General features: G+C 34.5%; 1 protein-coding gene across 1 annotated transcript in view; it reads left to right on the top strand.

The window, feature by feature from the left end:
• Stk38l (serine/threonine kinase 38 like) overlaps positions 1-13423 on the top strand; it is a 76151-nt gene that overhangs the window by 48006 nt on the left and 14722 nt on the right. Inside the window, exons 3-5 of the mRNA XM_026392340.2 lie at positions 4025-4076; positions 8544-8666; positions 9068-9151. Of these exons, the coding sequence (XP_026248125.1) occupies positions 4025-4076; positions 8544-8666; positions 9068-9151 (259 nt within the window). The remainder of the gene's footprint in view (positions 1-4024; positions 4077-8543; positions 8667-9067; positions 9152-13423) is intronic.

The raw sequence follows: 13423 nt of genomic DNA, 5'->3' as shown, positions 1-13423 counted from the left end.
ATGAGTGGAATTTTGTTCAGTGCTGTGAGTGGACTGTAATCATGTTTTTCATCAATAATCTGAGTATTACAGATCCCTTTATGCTATTTTTATGTTTTCTGCACTAACAGTGCATCTGGTTATTTGTTTTATTTTCACAGAACAATTTTCTGGGGTATTCGAAGTCTTGTGCACTCAAATTCCCATAATCAATGTTTTAAGCTACAAAATTATGGTATATTAAGGGCTAGGGATGTAGCTCAGTGGTAACGTGCTTCTGTCAGTCCCCAGTACTAAAGGAAGAAAAAAGAGAGAAAGAAAGATTACTTTTGACTAAGACAACTGGAAATACTTCATAAATGGTAGTGGCATTTAAACAAGGCTCTAAAGGAAGAATACTATTTATACATATGTAAAAGGAAGGAGAAGGAGGTACAAGAGCAGGAGGAAGGATATTAGAGATAGAACAAATCACTGTCAGGTCAGGCAGTGTCCAATATAGCTCAGGCACAGGATGTGCTAGATTTCAACATCCTGGGAGCTTCAGATGCTTTGTTAATGTAGCTGTTCTCTTGAGGGTGTAAAGCCTTGAAGATTTTTGAGCAGTGACCACAAATATTTCTTTAAAAGAGAATTTTAACTGTGATACACAGAGTGGATAGACTGAGGTGGGAAATTAGAAACAGGAAAGGCTATGATGTAGTTCCAGCAAATGGAAAATTGACAACAATAGAGAAGAACTGACATGTGAAAGATTAATAGAAAATAGTAACTATTCAAATATAAAGTGTGAGGGAAATAAGTCAATGCTGGCCCAGATATTAATGCCTATGCAAACTGAGAGGGTACAATTTTGTGGAACAGAACTAGAGAAGAGTCAGATTTTGGACAGGTTTAACTGTGGATTAGACACAGGTAAGGAAAGAATTAGTGAACTAGATGATAAAGGGAAATAAAGTATAAGCATTCAGAAGTTGATTTTAGAGAGACAAAGTAGGGAGATTTGAAAGAGAATTAAGAAACATGGAACATAGTGAGAAGAGCTGACATATTTCTAAAGTTCCTAAAGGAAGAGGGGAACAAGATTGGAGCAGACACAAGCACAAACTTCACCACTAATAGAAGTTTTTGTAGAGTTCACTACTAGTAGAAATTGCAAAAGATTCCGTTTAGTCAGAAGGAAAGTGATTACAAATAGAACATCTAAATGGCTAATGCCTGGATAAATCTCAACAACTATTGTACAGATGCTCCCCTACTTAGTGATGGTTTGACTTATGATTTTTCAGCTTTATGATTGTGTGAAAGTGACATACATTCAATAGAAATTAGACTCTGGATTTTGTATTTTGATCTTTTCCAATACTCCTTCTTGATGCTGGGTACAGCTATAGTCATCCACACTATCACAAGGTAAAACAACCAGTGCTCTGTAGTGTACTATGTTGCCATGATGTTCAGTATGCAAGTGCATTAAATGCATTTTTAGCTGATGATATTTTCAACTTATGAAGGGTTTATTGAGATGTAGCTATATCAAAACTCGAAAGCAACTGTATAAAACCACAAAAAATGACAATCATGTCTTCTGTGTTTAATAATTAAAATATTTTCTAGTGACAGAATATAAGTCAAAGAGAAATAATTGAAATTAAAGATCTTTGTAGAAAAGGAATAAAGATTAACTTCAAACTTTGACAAATTAAGTAGGTATGTTGGAATTTCTTGGGTAACCACTAAATGAATAAAAATAGTTTGTGGCTTCCAAACTAGTAGAAGGAAAAAAATGACATGAGATAAAACATCAATTCAAAAGGACTCAAAAAAAGAAAAACTGAATTACTAAAAACAAAACAAAAAAAAACCCTGAAATGCCAAAACAGAAAGGACATAATAGGTTAGGAAATCCAAATATATCAGTAAATGTAATTAAAGTTGCTAGAAGTGATTGGGTCATCATGGGAGAGTGAATAAAGTAAAAGGGATACAAGAAAAGAAAGACCTATGTATTTTAAAAAAACAGGCACTTAAGGTTATTCTTCATAATTTTAAAAGGTCATTGTCTTTTTTTTTTTGCTGAAAACTTAAAGTGATTCTGTTCCCAAAGGAAAGAATAAAAATATACGCTTTCTTTATTTGTTTGTTTGTTTTCAGAGATACGAATGAGAGTTTATTTGTCAGAGCTGACAAAGGCCATCTATAGGAGAGAGAGACCAAAATATGCTTTATTAAAAAAAAAAAGTAGATTTAACTTCATGCTATGGAAGACAAATTAGCTAGTCAGCTCATGTTTTTAAAAGCATATATTTTAAGAAAACATGTGATGTATTTTTGAGACCTAATTGGATAAATGCATAAGTCTAATAAATTATTTATCAGAGCAAAGTATAAGAGTGTTTTAGAAGGAAAGTTATTTTAAAAGAGGTACCAGAGAAGTCATGGCTTTCTGTTTAGATATGGTGGAAATGGATAAGTTACTGTTATCTCTTACTAGAATAAGGAAGGATTTCATGAAGTGTAAGTCTTGGCCGGAATCTAGGGGAAGTGAGGTAGTGGTGATTTGACTTAGAATATTGCTTGTATATTGATAGTCTTTCCCAGAATAATGGTTCTATTACTCTTTTCTACAGAGAAAACTGAAAATCATTCACCAAGCAACTCTGAAGTGCGTTGCTTAATGGCAGGCACAGAATCTGATGTTAGGGGCTTAGTCCGTTCTAATGAATGGGCCCTGGGGAAAAAAAATCATTGTAATAGGCACTTCAGTAGGTGCCTATGGCAAGTTGGGGAAAGCATGTGAGTGGAGAATATGTTGTTAGGTCTCATCTTCTCATCTGTGATTTACCAACAGGCTTTAGGTACTTCTGTTATAAATTTTCCATAGGTAAAAAGAATTTATTTTAATGATGGTTTAAGAAAGTGTTTACTTTTGAATATATTATCATGAATAATAAATACCAAAAATAAGAAAAATGTTTCTGATAGTTTTCAATCAACTCTTAGATTCATTTGAGCAAATTCTGAAACATTAGTCTTATTTGGGAATACTCCAAAACTTATTAGGACAAGTCTTCCCAGATTTATATTTAGGAAAAACCAATACAATAGAAATGAAATTGTTTACTTGGAAATGAATTGCAAGATGTATCCGATAATCATCTCTCTAGTTACTTTATCCACATATTTTCCCACATCACAAATGCTTGTCTTAACTGACTTTAGGGGTGCCATTTTTTAAAAAATGAGTAACTGAACTTGGCAATTTCTAGAGAAGAAAATATTCTGAAAGTAGATCATTACATATATACATATGGTTTTCCAATTGCCAAAGAATTTTAATAGAATAAGATATACAGTTGTACTGAACATCTTTTTGTTGTAACTTTTGTTGTAACTGTTAACTCATATTAATTGTATAGATTAATGAATTTCACTGCTACATTTCCATACATATGTACATTTCCATACATATGTACATCATACTTTTGGACATCTCTTCTTGATTAGGAAAATTGAGTTTAAAATGAGGGACTAACAAGCTCATTTTGCTGAAAAGTGTTAGGACCAGGATTCAAACACAGAGATATCCATCTTAAATTTTTATACTTTTTAGCATTGTTGCCTTTTTATTCTTTTATTATAAACACTGAGAAATATTACTGATTTAGGTACATTGTACATTAGATAACAGAGTGTTTCAATAGTACAATAACCACCTTTGCCAACAGTCATTTAGGCAGGAAAGTGAAGTAAACTATAAAAGTAGAGTTTACAGCTGGGGAATGTGGCTCGGTGGTAGCACTTGCCTATCATGCATGAGGTTCAGTCCCCAGCACTGAAAAAAAGAAGTAATACTTTGTCCAATATAAGAAGCTAAATCTAAATTAATATTTTGAGAAAGAAAATTATTCTTAGTGATTATTTTGATCCAACTTGAAAGATTTTCCTAGCATGGCAATCTGAAGCAGTTAACTTGAATAAGTAAATGCTTTTCTTATAGTTAGGAACATACTTAAAATTCTAATTATTTTTTTCTTTTGAAAAGGCAGAAGAAATTAGAAGTGGCCATGGAAGAAGAAGGATTAGCAGATGAAGAGGTAATGTATTTTATTACCTGTAATTACTATATAAAAGTAACCCCATTGATTTTTTCTCTTTTATCAATATTAGTTGATTTTTAGATTTCATCATTTGAATATGAACTTTCTTTGTTGCAATCTCAGCTGTCTTTAGAAAGAGGCAGCTCTTTTTAAAAATTCCAAAAACATACTTTATCTTCTAGATATATGAAATGAGGAAGTCAGTTCTCAAAGAGGAGTCACTTAATTGCTTAACTCAATGTTTTTTCTAAATTTTTAAAAAAGTTTTTAATAATTTTTTTAGTTGTAGATAGACACAATTATTTTATTTATTTGTATGTGGTGCTGAGGATCAAAACCAGTACCTTACATGTGCTAGGCGAGCACTCTTACCACTAAGTCACAATCCCAATCCTCTAAATTTTTTTAAAACCATTTATTTCTCTAGCCTAACACTGCTACTCGTAATTTAAGCTACTGTATGTTTCACCTCAGTAATACCTGCCTTGAAGTGGTTTCACTACCTCCTACTTGCAGTGTTTCTGCACACTGTATCCAGAGTGATTTGTTTGAAAATAGATTTGATTATATCACTGTATTGCCTAATACTCTTCATTGCACTCTTGGGAAAACTCTGTAACATTGGTGTATAAGACTTTACAAGTTGGCTTCTGCCCCTTCTCTAGCCTCATGCCTGCCTCCCTACCCCCATACCAACCATCACTGAATCATTATAATTTTCCCTCTCTCATCTTGGTCCTTGTACATACTATTTCTGCCACTTGGAACTCTTGGTTATTCCTCCACAACTCCCTTTACCCTTCAAGGAGTTTTTAGGTCTCACTTTATGCATCACTTCTATAAGGCATCATCCTACCTTCTGTCACAGCACTATTTCTGTTGTTGTGGTACCCTCAAAATACTATCTTTCCAGAGAGCAGAGACTCTATAATGTCTTATTTAGCATTATACCTTCAGAGCTGGCAGGGCTACAGTAAGTATTTGAGAAAATAAATGAACAATGGGTCTTGCCTTCAGGGAGTTTTCACATCAGGAGAGATTATGTATGTGTTTGTGTGTATATTCAAAATATGTGTACATTATAGAGCCAGAGGTGTACCTCAGTAGTAGAGCACATGCCTAGCATGCACGAGGCCCTAAATTGGATCTCCAGTTCTGCCAAAAAAAAGAGAAGAAAAATAGATACACTTTGAAAATACAGAGACTTCTTCTTTTTCCTAGTTAGGGGGCCAGAGAAGTTTTGAAGCTTAAAGAATGAGTAGAATTTTGGCTATTCTGGGTCTCTTTATTTTTCACAATAGCCAACCTAGATGCCCCTCAATAGATGAATGGATAAAGAAACTGTAGTATATATACACAATAGAATATTACTCAACATTAAAAGAGAATAAAATCATAGCATTTGCAGGTAAATGGATGGAGTTGGAGAATATCATGCTAAGTGAAGTAAGCCAATCTCAAAAAACCAAAGGCTGAATGTTCTCTCTCATAAGTGGATGCTGATCCATATGGGGGTGGGTGGGAAAAATGGAGGAACTGTGATTGGGCAAAGGGGAGAGAAGAGGAGAGGGAGTATGGGGGCAGGAAAGATGATGGAACAAGATGGCCATCATTACCCTAGGTACATGTATGACTGCACATATGGTGTGATGCTATATCTTGTACAACCAGAGAAATGAAAAGTTGTGCTACAATTGTGTACAATGAATCAAAATGCATTCAGCTGTCATATATACCTAATTAAAATAAATAAATAAAGAAAAATAGAATTTACTCTTCAGATGAGGTATATACAAAATAATGAATATGTATGCAGAATAATGAGTAATAACATTTGCACTCTAAAGGGTGCATGAAGAAAATAGCAAGCTAAGTTGACAGCACCAGTGGAAAGTAAGGTTTAGAATAGTTTACTAAGAAAGGTATACTTTATTTCCTGGAATGGTAGGGAATGAATCATAATTTAGATTAATTAGCAGTTGATAATCAGAAAAGTGTCTCTATATTTAAAGAGTAAACTACCAAATGATGATTTGAAATCAACTCGTTATCTAATCTTACCTGCACCTTTCCCTCTGTGTGTAATATCTTGATTTATACAAAAGATGGTTACTTTGTTAATCACTTGATTCCATCTAAAAAACTCAAATATTTTTACATTTTAAATTATTATGTATATAAAATTACTGTGATAAATATTTTAAAAGCTCATATCATTTATGCTCTTTTAATTTTAGTGAGAATGGTAATAATTTAAGTTTATATTCCAATCCAGAAAGAAACAAATAAGACCCAGCTTATCTTTCCTTATTTATTATTTTTGCAGTGCTGGGCATCTAGACATACTTTGTTTGCATGTCCATCTCATAAGGACATTTTTTGTTTAGTTCCACAAAGAGATTCTTTTTTTCCCTTTTTCTAAATAATCTTCTAGTTTGTTAATAAAGACTTACCTATCACTCTTTACTGTATGAGAAACTAAGAGCTCCAGTCCAAGTAGACTTCTCCCCTGGTGACTGTCATCAGTGGTAGAAACTGTGACAAATTAGGGAATTATTGTCCAGCTAAAGAGGATTGTCATTAGAGTGTGGCCAATTTCCTGTTTTTCAAAAAGAACTAGACATTTGGATTTTTATGTAAAATCACCTCTACTTTTAAAGTTTTTTGGCAGGGCTGGGGATGTGGCTCAAGTGGTAGCGCGCTTGCCTGGCATGCGTGCGGCCCGGGTTCGATCCTCAGCACCACATATAGGCAAAGATGTTGTGTCCGCCAAAAACTAAGAAATAAATGTTAAAAATTCTCTCTCTCTCTCTCTCTCTCTCTCTCTCTCTCTCTCAAAAAAAAAAAAAAAAAGTATTTCTTAAAAAAAAATAAATAAAGTTTTTTGGCAAATATTAGAATGTTTTAAAACAACTTGCCACCCAAATTAAATACATCTGTATGTCAAATACAATTTAACCTATTAGATATTCAGTGATTTTTTTTTTTTTAACTAGTCTATAGGCACTTTTAATGAAATGGTACAATCAGGTCATATTCTGCATTCAGATTAGACAAGTTTCTGTAACTATGCCTAAATGTACCCTGTTTCATGAGCTATAAAGGGAAAGATTCAGGATTATCTTTCAGAATTCTTAAGAGGTATTCATTTATGCGACTAAAATTTTTTTAAACTCGCCTTATTACTTTTAAGGACATAATGCTATAGTGCCACCAAGTGGCCTTTAAAAAGCTATAGTCTTAAAATTTAAAACAAGCTAATTTGAAGAGTTGTCTTTTACCAGTAATTCAGGCTTTTAAAATTATTCAAAAGGTATTTTTGAACACCTACTATGTTCAAAAAAGGTTACTGGCATTGCATTTTATGTAAAAGGAAGCAAAAATAGTCTTCACTGTTGCTCTAGGATCCACTTGTGTTTTCACAATTATATAAATGTCATTTTAAGATGCATTAAACTGACTTCTAAAAGATTAAAATCACCCTGCATGATTAATTCAAATTAATACATAGGTACTAGGTTTGGATACCCTTTTGGTAAACAAAGTAATGATTATTGTATCTTTGTGTTAGTAATTTAATTTCTCTTATATTATGACTTCTTATCGAAAGAAAAAATTCTCCTTCATTGTTGCCTACTTATTTTCCATAGTATCACTGGATTTTGTAATAAGTATTTGATGTGAAAAAGGACACTAAGAAAAGCTTTTCAATTTTTACCTTTGACTTATTTTCACAGTGTCATAATTTCTACATTGTTGTGTCTGGGTAACTTCATTCAGCTGTCTGGATTGAAGACATAATCTCTTCTACTTATCTTTTTTAATATCATTTTTTATTGTTGTTGTTTATTTTTTATGTGGTGATGGGGATTGAACTCAGGGCCTCATGCATGCTAGGCAGGTGCTTTACCACTGAGCTATCTCCCCAGCCCCTCATCTGTTTATCTTAACTTTAAGAGGTATCAGAATTCCATTATATTGATGATACACATTTACATATTTCTAATTAATTGTTAACCTAATTCTTTAAAACATATATACAGGATCAGGAAGAGATACTTCAGTAGTTTTTTTTTATTTAGGAGTAATATTTCTGGTCATTTTGATCTGTCTTTCCTTCTTAGCTGAACGACTAAAAACTAGGCAGGGTTCAGTTAAAGATGAGTGATACCTTATCCCTGTTTTTATGTTTATCATCTTTTTTTTTTTTTAAAGAGAGAGTGAGAGAGGAGAGAGAGAGAGAGAGAGAGTTTTTAATATTTATTTTTTTTTAGTTCTCGGCGGACACAACATCTTTGTTGGTATGTGGTGCTGAGGATCGAACCCGGGCCGCACGCACGCCAGGCGAGCGCGCTACCGCTTGAGCCACATCCCCAGCCCAATGTTTATCATCTTTTAATATTGTAAGCACCTTTGAAACAACCTGATTATAAATTATCCTTTTAAATTATCTTTTTTCAATAGAAAAAATTACGCCGATCACAACATGCTCGCAAGGAAACAGAGTTTTTACGGCTCAAGAGGACCAGGCTTGGCTTGGATGACTTTGAGTCTCTGAAAGTTATAGGAAGAGGAGCTTTTGGAGAGGTGAGCTGCTCTGTTGAAGCCACCACTGATGAAATATATGTCCTAAGATAGTTTAAAATATCTATTCAAACATATTATTCCTAAATTACCACCAATGGCAAATATCAGCTTTCTTCAAAAGAACCTGCTCTTCACTCTTGAATTAAAAGTAGTGACATGTGTGTGTGTGCGTGTGTGTGTGTGTATTTATTTATTTTTACTGAGGATTGATTGAATCCAGGAACACTCTACCATGGAACCACATTCCCAGCCCTTTTTATTTTTTATTTTGAGACAGGATCTCAAAATAAGTTGCCCACACTGGCCTCAACTTGTAATCCTCCTGCCTCAGCCTTCTGAGTAACTGGGATTACAGGCATGCATCAACATGTTTGGCTATAATATGTATTTTTATATTATAGGTACGGCTGGTCCAAAAAAAAGATACAGGACATATCTATGCAATGAAGATATTGAGAAAGGCTGATATGCTTGAAAAAGAACAGGTATGGATTCTTTCATACATGCATTGCAAAGAAATATCCATGTCTAAGATGGTAGGGTAGTGTTTATATTGGAGTTTTTAAAATAAATCTGTCTTAATATATAATTGATTAATTTTTGATAGCCTGTTATAGTGTTTTCCAATTATTTATTTTTTTTAATATTTTGGTGGTATTGGGGCTAAAACCCAGGGGGACTCTACCACTGAGATACATTTTCAATACTTTTTATTTGTTCTCTTTGGAAACAGGGTCTTACTAAATTACTGAGGATTTTTCCAAGTTTTTGAGACTGACCTTGAACTTAAGATCCTACTGCCTCAACCTCCTGAGTTGCTGGGATTATAGGTACACACTACCATGCCCGGCTCAATTCTAATATTTAAATTGTCTTCAAGTTTATAAATATCTATGTATTAGTTTTCTTGAGCTGCTATGGCAAAAACACTACAAGCTGGGTAGCTTATTTTCCTGTAGTTCTGGAGGCTGAATGTCCCAAGATCAAAGTTCTTATAGTATTTAGTTTCTGGTGGGGCCTCTTCTCCTGACTTGCAGAAGGCTACTTTTCACTAAGTATTCACATGGCCTTTCCTTGGTGAATGAAGGGAAGATGGGTGGTGGAGGGCCTCAGAGAATGAACACAAATACTCACATGAGAACTCCTGGCGTCTCTTCTTATAAGGACACTAACTTCACCCTTCATCCTCATTAAACCTTTTTTAGAGGGCCTAGAGGTCCTATCTCCAAATATAGTCACACTGGGGTGTTAGGACTTCACTATTACAATTTTGGGTGATTCATTCAGTTCATAACAGAATTCCTTCTGAAATACCCCCTTTTCTGATTTTGGTGGAAACAAAGAATAGTTCCCAACACTCTTAATCCTGTTGCATATCAAATTAGCAGAACTAGTTTCCTGAGAATTTACTGGGTTTACCTATTTCCAATATCTGTTCACTGCTCTTTTTCTATTCCTTGGTTCACTCTCTGTTTCCTGGGACTTAATGCAGTTCTGTGAGGTGGCCATAATGTCTGAAAACACTGATATGTTTCCATTTCATAGGTGTTCTGTATTCCCAGCCTGGATGGACACCCTGTAAAACTCTAAATTGAATACATATTCTGGTGAAGGACTCAACAATAGGAGCATAAGGAGAGATGGCCTCTTAGATTTTGTTTGTTTGTCCCCCCCCATTCTTACTTTGTCATTGCAGCAGTAAAATATTAATTTTTATTTCACTATGACACACTTGGATTTTCACTGCATTGTTCTTTCTTCCATAGCATTTATTCAGTTATTGAGTATCTACAGTATACCAAATACCATTGTAGGTTCAGGGATACTGTGTGTGTGTGTGTGTGTGTGTGTGTGTGTTCGTTCAGCAGTGGTGAGGGCCTTCTGAATGCTAGGCATGTGCTTTACTCCTGAGCTACCACCCCACCCTGGGATACAATAGTTAACAAATATGATCCTTGTTCTTTTGAAACAATGGAGAGACTGCACAGACAGCTATATCAAATTGTCATGATTGATAAATATTATGCGAAAATTTCTTTAAAAGGATCAGTGATATATATGATCTGGGTTAAAGAGGAAGAATTCAGTCAGGGGAAGTTTCTCTTAGGAAGGAATATTTGATGAGAGACTGAATGATGAGAAAGAATGACATCATTAGAATAAAGGTCTCAGGAGCAAATCCAGAGACCTGAGGCAGGGATAACCTTAGTCTGCTCAGAGAGAAGGAAACCATGTGGCTAGAATTAAGTGAGGGAAAAATGATTAGAAATGAAGTGGAAAAGGTAGGCAGTAGCCAGATCACATGGGACTTTGAAAGCCATGATCTAGAATTTGGGTTTTATTCTGAGTACAATGGGATGATATTGTTTGTTTTATTTTTTCCCCGTTTAAGCTGGGCAGTAGTGTGTTTTTGTTGTTTTTTTTTTTTTAACAACAATGAATTCATCTTTTTGCTTGCTTATAGGCAAAGCATGATTTGAAGCACGGAGACCACCTGGGAGAGTGTATCATTTCCATCCAGGATGTAGTTGTGGCTTACACTTTGGTTACAATAGTAAAGTTGAATAAAAATTAAAATAGATTAAGTGTGTGTGTGTTTGCAGGAAGAGTTAGCAGATTTTGCTCTGATGGATTATTGCAGAATGAGAGGATGGGCAGAATTTTGAGAGGAAGGGAAGAAAGAAGGACAAAGTAATGGGACAAGATGAAATTGCCTAGGGAACGAGTATAGATAGAGAAGAGGGCCTGGATCCCAGCACCACACAGAGGAGGAAACCACAAAGGAGACGGAGTATCTTGGCAAGGAGAAGTCTAACTGGAATAGCGGAAAAGAGAATGGGAAGCAACAAGTGGAGAAGTGAGTAGCGGTAAATTCTTCATGTGAAGCAGATTAAAGAATAGATTAGTAAAATGAGAGTTAGGGCTGAAAGGGTTTTGTTTTTGTTTTTGTTTTTGTTTTATGACAAGAAATGTCATAGTTGGAAGAATTCATTAGAAAGGAAAAAATTGAAGATGTAGGAAAGAAAGGAGAGATAACTGCAGCAGTATGCTGGAGGACAGGACCAGAAACCCATCTAGTAAAACAGAAGAAAAGCAGAGAAATGGGAATATAGAGTGGTTGTTCTGGCATTGGGAAGTTCCAGGTTTCTGCCTGAGTACAAAGAAGCAGTCACTGGCTTGGAGTAAAGGAGGTGCAGCTTGTTGGAGGTCAAAAGAGAGAAAAGTACAAAATAGTTATCTGGAAGTGTGGGAAAGGATACTTGCTATGGCAAATGCCCACTGAGATTTGTATTCATGAATTTATGGTGAAACCAGTTGGTAGTTGGGTGCTTTTCACCCTAGTTTCAGCTGAAGTGACAGGGTGAAAGGAACCATCCAGAGGAGAGGTTTTAGGGGACTTTGTTGATGACAATCTATGATTCCAGAGGGAAGAGGTTTGGAAGGCAAGAAAGATGGAGCTGTCAAGCTAGAGCAGAGAATTATAGATAATGATTGGAATGTAAGTTTGGGTAAAGATGATAGCTTCAGAGACTAGGAGGTACATAGGAGTCTAACTTAGCCATAATAGGATAAATCCTAGATATGGTTTTAGAGGAAGGACAAAAGATAGCAGTTAATTGAAGCTGTAGTCAAGCTGCTAGTCATGTGGCTACTGAGCACTAGAAATGTAGCCACTCTGAATTGAGATGTACTATAAATGTAAACTGCACACTAAATGAAGACTCAGGGTCAAAAATATAAAATATCTCAACAATTTTATATCAATTAGATATTTAATTTAGGAATATCAGATTATACAAACTATTACTAAAATTAATTTCACCTAGCTTTTTTCTTTTTTCTTTTTTTTTGCTTTAATGTAGCTACTGGAAAATTTAAAATTACATGTGTGGCTTGCATTATATTTGTATTGGACAGCATGGTCTCAAATATTTTGCTAGAAGTTGAGGAGCCTCTGGACTATTATTCTTTCTTGTACAGAGGAAGTCTTACCAGCTTTGCATGCAGTCAGATTTGCATTTTGGAATTGTCCCCCACTTCCTACCTCATAAATTAATCTGCATTCTTTTACCACTGAATTTCATTTGATTTATTTTTTATTTTTTTAATTTGTTTTAATTAGTTATATGTGACAGTAGAATGCATTTATATACTTTGATATATTATACATAGACGGGATCTGATTTCTCATTTTTCTGAGTGTACATATTGAGAATCACATTTATCTTACAGTCATGTATATACATAAAGTAATAATGTCTGTTTCATTCTACTGCCCTCCCTATCCCCACATCCCTCCTCTCCCCTCCCTTCTGAATTTCATTTTAGAAAAGTTTTCCAAATCTACTCTGTATTTCAAGGTTTGTCACAGATACTGTAGTGCTAAACACCCCCAAAATCAAATCGCAGGCCTTGTGCTGCCACATCACCATACATCATCCTTTCAAATCTTCTGGTCCCATTTGGGAAACATACCATGGAATCTAGCTGTAAGATATTTTAAAATAATCAAGCCAAGTTTATGATATAGTTCTTTTTCCTGACAACATCACATGTAGCTCCAAAAGTTCAGGGCTTTTCCTTTACTGCCCTAAAATGCTTTGTAAAAAGAAATTGGTACAGATTTTTATTATCATTTTTTTCCTTATTGAGCCAAATCCAGAGAGAAAATAGTTTTTTTTTTCATTTTCAAAATGCTTTTCTTTTTTTTCTTTTTTTTTAATTTTTTTTTTATTGGTTGTTCAAAACATTACAAA

This window comes from Urocitellus parryii, chromosome 5, assembly GCF_045843805.1.
Source record: "Urocitellus parryii isolate mUroPar1 chromosome 5, mUroPar1.hap1, whole genome shotgun sequence".
Lineage (NCBI taxonomy): Eukaryota > Metazoa > Chordata > Mammalia > Rodentia > Sciuridae > Urocitellus > Urocitellus parryii.
This window is presented reverse-complemented; position numbering and strand designations above follow the sequence as displayed.